At 37.1% G+C, this 13,171-nt stretch overlaps 1 protein-coding gene across 9 annotated transcripts in view; it reads left to right on the top strand.

Moving 5' to 3' along the window:
- PCLO (piccolo presynaptic cytomatrix protein) overlaps positions 1 to 13,171 on the top strand; it is a 372,671-nt gene that overhangs the window by 292,310 nt on the left and 67,190 nt on the right. For 7 of the 9 annotated variants that reach the window (XM_080577653.1, XM_080577657.1, XM_080577660.1 and 4 more), the window contains 3 exons: positions 2,338 to 2,431; positions 8,310 to 8,381; positions 12,447 to 12,627. In XM_080577653.1, the coding sequence (XP_080433779.1) occupies positions 2,338 to 2,431; positions 8,310 to 8,381; positions 12,447 to 12,627 (347 nt within the window). Of the gene's footprint in view, positions 1 to 2,337; positions 2,432 to 8,309; positions 8,382 to 12,446; positions 12,628 to 13,171 lie in introns of those variants that run through there. The other 2 variants (XR_013945535.1, XM_080577654.1) reach the window with 2 other exon arrangements.

The following is a 13,171-nucleotide window of genomic DNA, read 5'->3' on the forward strand; positions in this document are numbered from 1 at the left end:
TACAACACGAAAAAAGGCTATCTAAGCAAGTGATCAGATTTAAAATCTACTGAGAGCTGAAAAAGAAGGAATAGAGGAAATTCCTAATCCAGAATCTACTAATACAGTCATTGATGTTGCGTTTTAATTTTTGCAGAATTCTTTTGAAAAGCAGTACTATTACTTTTAGTGGGAATGCTTCTGGAGAGTTTAGTGTGTACAGCCACCAAGTCCAATGCTGTATTTCTGTATATATGTAAAGTAAAACAGTCCTCTAAGAATTACAAAAGTGAGAAGAAGAAAAAGAAAGAAAGAAAGAAAGAAAGAAAAAGAAAGAAAGAAAGAAAGAAAGAAAGAAAGAAAGAAAGAAAGAAAGAGAAAGAAAGGAAGAAAGGAAGGAAGGAAGAAAGGAAGGAAGGAAGGAAAAGATAGAAAAGTAAAATATAGAAAATCTTAACCAGTAATTTATTACATTTACACTTTTAAAACAGTCTTAATGAAAAACTGAGAAACCAAACAACAACAACAACAAAAATCCTCATACACTGTGCTAATAAAATAAGCAGTACTTTGAAATAATCCTGGGAGCTGGCGCTCAGTCATCAATACTGTTAAACTTTTAGGCCACAGGTAGCCATTATTTTTGCTGAGCTCAACTAGCCTTCTCCAAAAAAGTTTATAGGCCCACTTTGGGAATTACCAAGCTGTCTAGTAGGCAGCTTGGATATAGCCACCCCTTTTTCAAGAGTAAGGCCACTGCACACGCCAGAATAATTAGAAGTGAGCACTGCACAATAGTATTGAGTTTGTAGAATGAAACTGGTGGTGCTGAAGACCCAGCATTGATATATATGTGTCAATGAAACACAGGCATGTTTCACATAACTTTAATTTGGACTCACACCAGCCTGGTACCATGCACGGTACACATTAGTGTCTGGCTGATTAAATGAGCCTGTGGAGTGCATCTTTTGTATTAATCTCATATGAAAGGAATGTAGTTCATCAACTGTGAGACTGTACCACAGTTTGAACCAAAACATGGTTCAGTCTGAAGTCAGAAGTGGGACAATCAGGAGAAAACCACACTACCAAATATTAATGTAAAGGTACCATAAGGGAGTTTAATAGGGCAGATACAGGTCTTTCTGTGCCATTTCTTCTCATAAAGAGCTGTCAGGCATTGGAACAGGCTGCCCAGGGAAGAGGTGGAATCACCGTCCCTGGGGATGTTCAAGGAAAGGTTGGACCTGGTGCTTAGGGACATGGTTTAGTGGGTGACATTAATGGTAGGGGGATGGTTGGACCAGATGATCTTGAAGGTCTTTTCCAACCTTAATGATTCTATGAGTCTGTGATTTGGTCTTAGCGCTGGACAAGGTCCTGGATCTAGTAGCAGATGTAACATATATGACCTTACTGTATAGGACATTTGAACCCAAGTTAAACTTGCAGAGTAGCAAAAATAAGTTCTTTGCCTTATATCTTGCTGGATTTTCAAAATATTGAAAGCTTTTTATGTTCTCCTACCAAGCTCTTTTGAGATATCCATTAAAATTTATGTTAAATTAAAATTGGAATGGAAGCAGATCAGACGTCAAAGCTCACGGCACTAGATGAATCCATATGCTATTAAAGATTTGTGTATTGCTTTCCCCATCCTCAGGAAATGCAAAGTACAATAGAAAGCACTGCCAAGTCTTTTTTAAAAACAGATTATGCAGCCAAATTTTTATTCTTGGCTATTGATAAAAGCAATCATGAGCTTGATGTACGTTTATGTTTGTTTCCAGTGTAGTTAGAGGCAGAGGCAGAGAACAGGATCAATAAGAAATTATTGTTTCTATCATTAACAGGATATTATTTACCCCATGGTCTTCACTGAATGTTCTAGTGAGATGGCAATCCTGTAATTAGAGACTATAACCTATAAATATAATTGGTTCCTGGTACTTTAAAGTGATAATAGGAAGATGGTCTTGGAAAAGAAATCAGTGCATTATCACTTTCATTTATAGTCAGAGCACAACACATACAATGAGAGAATTGCATATGTGCATTCGCTGACTGATGCTTTATGTAGACACAATTGTAGGTAGCAATAGCCCACTGAAGAGTCAGAAGATGTCAAGAAAATATACTAAGTGTAGTGAAACAAAAACAAAACCAAAACAAACAAACAAAAAATTAGGCTGTCATCCTCTTGTAACCCTCAGTTGTTACAGAAATAAAGGATATTTTTATTTTCTTTTTCTGAGATTTTTTTTTTTTTTGTGGGGAGGAGGAGTTGTTTTGTATTAGAACTGAAAGAAACAAAAGATTGTTAATGTGACGTTTCCTTCCTTTGTTCAAATTCAGTGCTGAGTACAAGCGGAGAACTAAGTATGTGCAGAAAAGCTTGAATCCTGAGTGGAATCAGACGGTCATTTATAAAAATATCTCTGTGGAACAGGTGCGTAAGTGGTAATGCTATTCAGTGCAATTTGCTGCTGTATTTATGTGGTCTGCAGTGCTTATTGTGCAGTGGCACTGGCAACTTTATGAACTCCTAAGAAATCTTGCCAAATTCAGGGGAAAATTGTAACTATTTCCTCGCCTCTGATAAAGATCACTACATCAATTCTCTTTTCTTGTTCTTTCTATTCATAAAAATGATCTTTTGTGTGGATTACGTTCATAAGCATGTCGTAAGTATGGTTGTGTTATTTCTAAAAATGGTTATGGAACACAGGGAGGGGATAAATCCAGACAGAAGCTGCTGAAGTAGATGCAGAAATCAGCATCACTCTTGATTCGAAATACCATGCAAGTTCACAGAAAACACAGGTCTTAAAAACATTTTCTTGTTCAAAAATGTTTATGAAATGTAGAGATACATGTTTACATTTAGCAATAATTTACAGCAATGGTTTTGAAATATGAATCTGTTCAACAAAATTCAGAAGAGATTTAATTTCCTTGTTACAGAAAGATTTAAATCACATCTGGGGAAGAGTTCAATGGAAGCCTTCTGTGTCTATTTCTTAGTTGTTTCATAACTCTAACTGACCCAGGGGGTTAACTGAGGCAGTATGTAGCAATCCAGTCTTCTTTTTCTCCATCTTCCTTTTTAAAGAGACCTTTTACTGTCTGAAGAAGGCACAATGGACAAAATGATCAGCCTGTTTAAATTATGAAGCATGTTTTATAGAAAAACATCTGTATGCACTCCCAAATCTTTCTGCTTTTCTTGGTGTTTTGTTCTTGATGCCTTCAGCTTTGTTTTTCAAGGCCATCTAATTTTTCAGTACTTCAGAAAAAAAGCCTGCAAAGATCAGATTCTTTCATGAACCAATTTCCAATGCTTTTAATATACTTCTCCAACATGACACAAAGACCTCAGTATTATCTGCTAACTTAAAATTTGCTTATTCATTCTTCCTGTTCATTGAGTTGAACATAGATTAAAACATCATATTTTGCATGGAGCAAAACCCCTCTCACAGAGGGACTTGCATGGTTGCTCATGTAACATATACATCTTCTTGCTGTTAGAGCCACTACCTGACATTTACTTCAGAGGCCCCCTGTTATCTATATCTAACCATTCATAGTGGTTTTGGTTTGCTGGGTTTTGCATGCTTTTTCTTGTAGGCTTGCATAAATGGTGGTTCACTGACAGTGAAAGCCTAAGGAATAAAAAAACCTATGAGGTTTGTATTGTTGCAGTATAAACCCTAGGTCTTCTGTGTTTGATAAGAATGTTTGGTAAGTCTTAGCAATATTTCCAAACAACGTGGTCTGAGCTTCACATTTAAGAAAGGCTCCTCAGTTTACTTAATTTGCTTTTTGGTTCTTCTGTGACATTTCCAGAGCTGTAATTAAGGGTGTTGGATGTTCAATGGCTGTTTGGCAATTGGATAATCTTAGTCTAGGATTTATTGGACAGAGATCTATATGTTAGAAAATCTCTTTATATCTTTGATGTCAGTTTTTTGACTATTGCTTGATGAAATTTGCTTTTAGGTTACATATTGAATTCTTTGAACTTTTGCTTTCTGTTTGCAGATCCCCTTTTCTACCTCTCATACTTTCATGCAGTGCTTACAATTATAAATTCGTGTTTCATCCTAGTATCACATATATTGTATATTTTGTCTTCTCACACAGAAGTGTATGCAGGCAATAGTGTTTCCTTATATGGCTTTTATCTAGTGGTAAGATACTGATGTCAGTGTTTCTTATATTGTGTAAAATTCAGTGCCTTGATTTAGAGAATATACAGTAAACTACATTCATAACTCACCAACTAATTCCACCGTGATGGGAAGTACCCTCTACAGTTTAAAGAACTATCACCAAATAACAGTACATTGTTTGCACTCATAGCTCTCATGCATAGAAATTTCACAATAGTTAGGAGCATGAAGAGAAATGCAAGATAATAATCATGATAGACTGAAAATGAGTGTTCTGGTCAACAGACAAGCACAGCTACATCAACACCAAGCTGTAGAGTTAGCAGTCATTCCCTAACTCATGAGTCTTTATAAATATTATTTCTTCAAAGAAGCATTTCCTTATCCTCCATCAAAGCATGGGTTGCTTGCTGACAGCAAATAAGTATCATTAAATATTTCCTAATATAGTCCTTTCAATGTCACTGTCTAGACTTTAGCTAGTTGTACAATTTTTCATTTTCCTTTACTCTTTCATAACCTCGCTGAAATTAAAGTGAAAATAATTATGAGAAATACATCTCTCTTTGAAATGAAACTGACTTTTTCAAGGTCAGAATGATTAGTTTTATAACATAGCACATTCCATTTTAACAGAGAAAAAGAAATAAACTGAATATTTAGTATTTTGAGTTTTTTTTTTTAAGTAACAAAGTGTAGATAATTACAGTTTGACAAGAATACTGAGTACACACATTACAAAATTGCATAATAATTGCTAACTCAAGTCATGTGCCTACTCAGATAAGGAAAAGAAGCTTTAGGATGATTTCAGAAGACGGTAAAAGTTGAAAGTTCTGTTACTGGTTAGGTCACTGGTCTAATGTATGACCACAATATAAGATGTGGCATTGTTTGCCTCAATTTCTTATTTATTAAAAAGCAGGCAAAAGTGTTTCCTTAAATAATGGATATAATTCATTAAAGCATATGGTTCTTGCTATTGTTCATATTCTTAAATTGAAGATAATATATTTAGAAAGAGTATTATAATCAAGATCCTTCAGTGATTCAGGAGCCTAAATCTTTTTTCCAGAAGTGAGAAAAGATTTCTTATGAATCAGCAAGGTTCTGGCACATAAATCTTGGACAAGAAAATGTAAGTTTCTAAATTATCTATCAAAAGTCTTTCTGTCCTCCCGCATACTGAAGCATAGCATTATGGAGATTAGTACCTTTAAATGTTAAATATCAATGGAAACATAAATGAGTATAATGCATAAGCTAATACAATACCTTTATTTCTACTCATCAAATATCCTGACTGAGATTGCAAACTTTTAAAATATTTCTAAACTGGTTATAGGAATTTACTTTCTGCATTGGAGAAAAAAAGAACTGCATTAAAATGATGTCTTTCTTCCAGTCATAAGTTGTATAAGCTTTCTCAAGGAGAATCCATCAAATATTTCAAGTAATGCATTTTAATTACATGGGCCAGCATTATCAGTCACAACACCAAGGGACCTCTAGACACTCAAATCCAGTAACTATCCTAGCCATTGAGTGTTCTTTGTCCTTAGTAATAGTACATAAATACATCTTCAGAAAAGCAAATTTTCCTCCTCTTTAAAACTCATTTCATTTACTGCCTAATAAAGCTGTTTTGATGGTTTTTCATTGTCATAATATTTCATAAAAGCTTTATCAAATTAAGAGGCTTAAAATAGATAATTCAAAGAAATGTAGAGTACTGCAAGTTTTCAGCACAGTTTTATTACCATAAAAAATGCTAGCAAAGTAGGATTGCAGTTACTGGAAAATCTTCTCTATTTTCCCATTTCCACAAAAAAATATTTCAGCTCCATATTTGTTTATTGTTGTTGTGTTATGTTGTGTTGTGTTTTCTTTTGTTTTGTTTTTCCTCTGGATCTATATGTTCTTCTCTCTGTCCTTGCACAGCCATAACTTGCAACAATTAACAACTATATCCTCTCAAAATAACAAAGGTTGAGACAATGAATTTCTGAAAAGTATTTATATGGTTCCTGTTTTTAAGGGCAAAAATGCATATACTTAGTATAGCATCTAGCAGAAAATAGTATCACCCAAGAAACTAAAAGTATCATGGACCACAGGTTGCTCAACTTATTTTTCAGATTAGTTTTAACATCGCAATTTTGATACTCTCTTTGAACAGCAAAGAAAATAAATTTTATTTAGTCAAGGAAATCCCCTTTACATATATTCTGTAAAGGATATTCAAGACAGAACCTTTCCCTTGTTCAACTTTTTGCTTACTTTTTGCATGGTATTTTTAAGAAGAATATGTTAAACGTTGCCTAAATAGGTAGGATTAAAACAAAGAAAGATTAAGGAATTGCTCTCAATTATTATTTTTGGTTTTTAATCTTAGTTTTCAAGTCATGTTTTTGCCTTCTTAAAGAGTACATCATAGATTCTAAAAGTAACACAATTTCCTTTTGTGTGAGTTTACTGGGGTATGCTGATATTAATATGATTTCCAAAGAAACTGGATTTGCATAGCTATTCATTTTTCTAAAATTAGCTGTGACCAAAAGATATTTATAATGCATAATAATAAGATGAAATTATTAGTTAAAGGCAATTTAAAATTATTAAAAACTGTCTGAACCTGTGTTATATTAAACCAAGGGGAAGCGGAAGTAAATGGGAAATGATGCTCTTCTTGAAAGTGTATGTAATGTACAGTAAATTTTATAGCTTATGATTTTGAACAACTCAATCTTTTTTTGTCCCTTTCTCCTAAGCAGCAAATTAATAATCAGAGCAGCTTCTGTTGGGATGATGACCTTGATTATTAAATAAGATTTCTGGTTTTGATCTCTTTTATTCAAGTATGTGAACAGTGTTCTGTTTTCTTTAGCAACATTTAGAAGTGTCCAACAAATTCTTCACTTACAACTTTGTAGCCTGACTCCACAGATATCTCATACTCCCCATGATTTTGTCTTTCCCTCTGTTAAGTCATGTTAATTTATTTGTTGCCTCTCTGCTAGCCTTTTGCTCCAGTATACAACACCAATAATCAATCTTGTTCTCCTTACCATCAGTCAACCTTCTTCTTCTCATCTGTCCCCATGGATCCCTGGGATGACACTCAGATCAATCTTTCTAATAAGGTCAACTGCTTTGGACCTCAGTTTCTCTGCTTTGAGATATCTTTTCATATAAAAACCTTTGGTGAAAGATACCTTTTTGTATAAAGACCTCTGGTGAAAGGTCTAGAGGGGAAGATGTATGAGCAGCAGCCAGCAGACGTCCCATTCTTTGTTCAGCCCAGAGCAGAGGAGGCTGAGAGGAGGGCTCATGGAGGCCTGCAGCTCCCTCACGAGGAGAGCAGAGGGGCAGGCGTTGAGCTCTGCTCTCTGGGGACAGTGATAGGACCCGAGGGAATGGCATGGAGCTGGAACATGAGAGGGTCAGGCTGGGTGTTAGGAAGTGGTTCTTCAGTGAAAGGGTGGTCGGACACTGGAACAAGCTCCCTAGGGAAGTGTTCATGGCACCAAGCCTGCTGGAGTTCAGGAAGCATTTAGACAATGCTGTCAGAATTATGGTTTAATTTAACTGTGTGAAGCCATATGTTTGACTTGATGATCCTTGTGGGTCCATTCCGACTCAGAATATTCTATGATTCTATGATAAAAAGACTTCTTTCTTATATTAGCCTGTTAGAAGGGTGCTTGACACAGCTATCATGTTTAACACAGTCTGCAGATAATAAGTTTTGATGGCTCTCATTACTGCCTGGTGGTAAAACTTGTCCATGTCCGGACCATTTGTAGAGTCTCATTGACTGCACTGAACTTGTACAGGTATTAAAGCCAGGTCATCACAGGTGAGGCTATTTCAATAGGGTGTTTTAAGTAACACATATGAAATTTCAGTTTAAAATGGTCTTCAACTAAATATTGAAGTTCAGACCACTCAGACTTGATAATGAGAAAAGCTGCAGAAGTACAAAAAGAGGGCTTTGAAAATCAGTTTGGCTCTTGTGGTGGTCACGAAACTGCCCATCTGTCACTATAAAAAAGAGTACAATGAGGAAATAATGAAAAGATACCACCATACGTAATTGTTTTGAAGTTTATGATAGCAATGGGGTTAATTTTCTTTTGACTTAAATTGCAGCTGAAGAAGAAAACACTGGAAGTGACTGTCTGGGATTATGATAGATTCTCATCGAATGACTTCCTTGGTGAAGTGAGTATCTTCTTTCTTTCTCTCTGCCCTTGACCAGTTAGAAAGGTGATGAATGGCTTGTTGGTATTTGGACAACGTTTGCTTACAATGTATGAGACTAGTAAAAACACATTAGGTATAAACTTTCTTACAGCACAATATTACTGCTGACTTCACAACAATTGATCATAATTTCCTTCATTCACACATATAAGATGCCTGTCTTCATCTTGGTAAACTGTGGGTAAATTCACTCAGGACTCAACAGAATGTTACTTCACTGATTTTATTTATCTATTTATTTTTTTGATCCCAAGATGTGACTGAATGGTGGATTCTTGTTGTGACTGATAAAATGCCAGCCTTGATTTTAACATAACACAGGAAGGCTGAGCAGGTATCAGTCTTTGGAAATTATTAAAGGATTAAATTTTGCCATCAAGACACATGGTAGCATATCCACAATTAACAGCAAGAGTGAGTTATTTGGTCTTTCAGATTCAAGGTCTTCTTTATAACACTAAAAATAGTAATATCATTGCCAAAGTATAAGTGAAGGCGAAATCTTGTAAGGCCTGAATACCCTGAATACCCTGGTAATTAAAAATAGATGAGTGATCATGGGAATCAGTGTGATCTCTCTTTTAAAAGCAAACAAACGTATGGACATATAATACAGAGTTACCAGCAATAAGTATGATGTCAAATAAGTAATTAAAAATGTTATTACCAAAGAGGATTATAATTAGAAATGGAAGCCCAGAAAAATCGATTGCTCAAATTACTGTTCATATACAGAGTAACTCCGAATACCTCTGCTTAGTCTGCATTCGAATTTAGCTAAAAGGCATTCAGTTCAGCTCCAGTACCCATTTGTGTAATTATAAAACTGAGCAATCAGTGTTACTATTTGAACGATTACTAAAATAAATGTATAGGAAGCAGCTACATGATTACTTATTTCCTGCATGCCACATCAGAATTCCTGTTGGGTTCAGCATATTTTTCCAAAAGCTGGGTTTTACTGAATATTTACGTCACTGTCATTTATGACATTTAGAAAATGGATGCTCCAGCAGCTGCTTCTACAGGAAGATTTAAACTTTGCCTTCAAATATTTTAAACCTCTAGAACTATTTTATTTATTGAATTATTCAAACTTAAACATGAAAACCCTACTTCATGGAAGAATGTTGGGAAAAGACCAACCAGTGTACCTCAGGACCATTTTGAAGTCTAGGGTACTCAATAAAATGGGATATCCAAATTGTGCCCTACGGAATTTGTAATGGACTTTCACAAAGGCACAAGCATAGCTACTTATGGGTATCAAAGACTGCTGAAAAACTGAATAAATTCAGCATCACTTGCATGCCCCAGAAGGTACATGGCACATTATGGTTCACATCGACAAGATACATCTCTCATTTCCAAAATAGAGCTGCTAGCCAGTATTGCCCATTAGGAACAATCCTCAACCATGTGTGGTGGTTTTACCCAGGTGGGCAGCTGAGCTCCACCACAGCTGCTCTCTCACTCCGCTTCCTCAAAGGGAAAGAAGGAGAAAATATGATAAAAAGGGCTCAAGGGTTGAGATAAGGACAGGGAGATCGCTCAATTATCACAACAATTATCATCATGGGCAAAACAGACTCAGTGTAGAGAGATTAGAGACATTTATTGCCTATTACTAACAAGCTAGAGAAGTGAGAAACAGAGAAAAAAAAAGTAAAAACACCTTCCTCCCATTCACCCTCTTCCACCTGTTCCCCCCAAGCAGCACAGGTGAATGGGGGAACGGGGGCTGCGGTCAGTCCATGACATTTCATCTCCGCTGCTCCTTCATGGTCTCTCTCTTCCCCTGCTCCACATGGGGTCCCTCCCACGGGATGCCATCCTTCCCAAACTGATCCTGTGTGGACTTCCCATAGGCAGCAGCTCTTCAAGAACTGCTTCAACATAGGTCCGTACCACGGGGTCCATCCGTCAGGAGCAAACTGCTCCAGCACAGGTCCCCCATGAGTGGCAGCTCCCCTCAGACCCCCTGCTCCTGCGTGGGCTCCTCTCCACGGGCTGCAGCTCCGGCCCGGGGCCTGCTCCTGTGGGGCCTCTCCATGGGCCGCAGCCTCCTCCAGGCCACATCCACCTGCTCCACCGGGGGCTCCTCCATGGGCTGCAGCGTGGAGATCTGCTCCGTGTGGGACCCATGGGCTGCAGGGGGACAGCCTGCTCCACCAGGGGCCTCTCCACAGGCTGCAGGGGAGCTTCCTCTGCGTGCCTGGAGCACCTCCTGCCCTCCTTCTGCACTGACCTTTAGGTCTGCAAGGCACTTTCTCATTCCCCACTCTCCCAGCTGCTGTTGTGCGGCAGTTGGGTTTGTTTTTTTTCCCCCCTTTCTTAAATCTGCTCTCACAGAAGCACAACCATCATCGTGTATTGGCGCAGCTCTGGGCAGCGGTGGGTCCCTTTGGAGCCAGCTGAAACTGGCCCTTATAGAGCAGCTTCTGGATTCTTCTCACAGAAGCCACACCTGCAGTCCCCCACTACGAAAACCTTGCCACGTAAACCCACTACACCATGCTGTCTTGCAAGTTATTCCCCAGAACATTAACAAAAAACACATGAGAAAGCATGCTAAGTAGTTAATCCATGTAGATTAATTTTAGACTTAACCAGAGAGACCAAGCCAGGACATATATGACATATGAAGCTGAAAGAAAAACAGGAAAGAAAAAATGCTTCTAACCTCGTAGAAAATAAAATAAAATAAAATAAAATTAAATTAAATTAAATTAAATTAAATTAATAAATACATAATACAGATGTAAAGTAACTTGTCCATCTCTAAACTTCAAGATGCTTTCTTTTATTCAAGGTCTTGCAATAAACTGTCAAAGAAATAGTTCCCTGAGGTAATCACATGCTTTATTTGTCTAGCACTTCTAAAACTTCCCTACTTGACATTATTTTTAACCCTCTCACCTTAGAGATAAATGAAAGGCTATTTTTGTCCTTTCCTTCACTCAAGACTGTGATGACTCTTTAGTACTTTAGAGAATCACAGAATCACAAAATCATCTAGGTTGGAAGAGACCTCCAAGATCACCTAGTCCAACCTCTGACCTACCACTAACAAGTCATCCACTAAACCATATCACTAAGCTCAACATCTAAATGTCTTTTAAAGACCTCCAGGGATGGTCACTGAACTACTTCCCTAGGCAGCTCTTGGCCCTTTCTACCACAAAACCACTGAGTGTGGAAGGGTCTTTATTGCTCCCATTGTTTTTTATTGGTGTTTTTTTTTTTTAGGATTTATTTTTAAAGAAATTTCCAAAAACTCCTACTAGCAATCCAAGTGGCCTATAGAAGATGATTTTGGCTACAATATTTTTGCTATTTTTTATTTTTATTTTTGGCATGTTCCTAGTTTAATTGCCACATTACCATTTTGTCTTCCTTTTTCCTGCCTGTTGAGGTGTGAGGCTTAAAGGGCCTATTGCACTTTACTGTTATTTTTGGAAGTGCAAAGGTATACCTGTTCTTTTATTCTTTTTTTTTTTTTCCTACAAATTCTGCAAATTTGTGGAATTTTGAAAAGAATCAACAAGACCCAGTCTCATACTACTGAAGACCTTATTTAAAACAAATATGAAATTATTTGCCCCTTTTCTGACAGAAAGGAGAAAATAGCTATGCCCAATTCTTCTGTTAGGATATAGAAGAGGTAGAATGACTAGTACCCTCTTTGCCTTGCTATCAAGCAAGTGCTCACAAGCTACTCCTTAGTCATCTTGGTATGGAGTTATGTATAAGCTAGTAGTCCCTACTGAGATCGTGCTGAGATGTATCAGTGCAGACACAGCACTATGCTAACAAATGTGTGTTTCCAACCACAGCTGGTTTACATCAGGCTAGGTTAGAGCATGAGCAGAGAGTCCTGAATCTGATAGCACACAGCCTTTATGCCATTATCTGTTTATATTTGATTGCAACTTCTAGTAGCACAACTGTAGACTCTTCTGCTGTAAACCATCATACATAGATCAGATACAAGCCGTATATTGTGCTTTGATTCATTTATAGGTATTGATTGAGTTATCCAGTGTCTCTCAGCTTGACAACACTCCTCGGTGGTACCCTCTGAAAGAACAGAGTGAAAACGTTGATCATGGGAAATCTCATTCTGGACAGAGTAGCCAGCAATCTCCAAAACCATCCGTCATCAAGAGCAGAAGTCATGGAATCTTCCCGGATCCCTCTAAGGGTAGGAATGACTCAGTGCACCTGATATGAAGTGTTTTTCCAGATGACAGGAAAACCTTTGCTATTTGTAAGTTCTCATGGAAACATAAAGATACTGCTATGAAGTTTGCATAAACTTTTATTAAAGACTTATTTCTCTCTGTGGTTAATTTATCAGAGACCTGTGCTGAGGCCTAATTTGAACCAATCAGTGCCAGACAGCTCACTGAGTATTTGTGTCATTAAAAGAGCCATACCTAAGCTCTGTGAGCTTTTCACATCTATAAATTCTGTGCCTTTTTCATTTTTTTCTGGTAGCCTTGGCCAAATTCAATACATATTTAACTTCCTATTTTTTCACATTCTTTAAATATTCTATGGCATTTTACCTCCTGGAAATGTCACATTAATATTTTATAGAATAACAATTATGCTGTAATAATGCATGTGCATATCCAGCCAATGATAATGGGCTGTAGCGTATTTCACGTGCATTGGAAATCAGTGGAGCTGATACAGTAGAATGATACTAGGGCTTACAAAAGGAGAATTGATCTCAATGTCTC

Source organism: Anser brachyrhynchus (assembly GCF_964034855.1).
Source record: "Anser brachyrhynchus genome assembly, chromosome: 1".
Classification (NCBI taxonomy): domain Eukaryota; kingdom Metazoa; phylum Chordata; class Aves; order Anseriformes; family Anatidae; genus Anser; species Anser brachyrhynchus.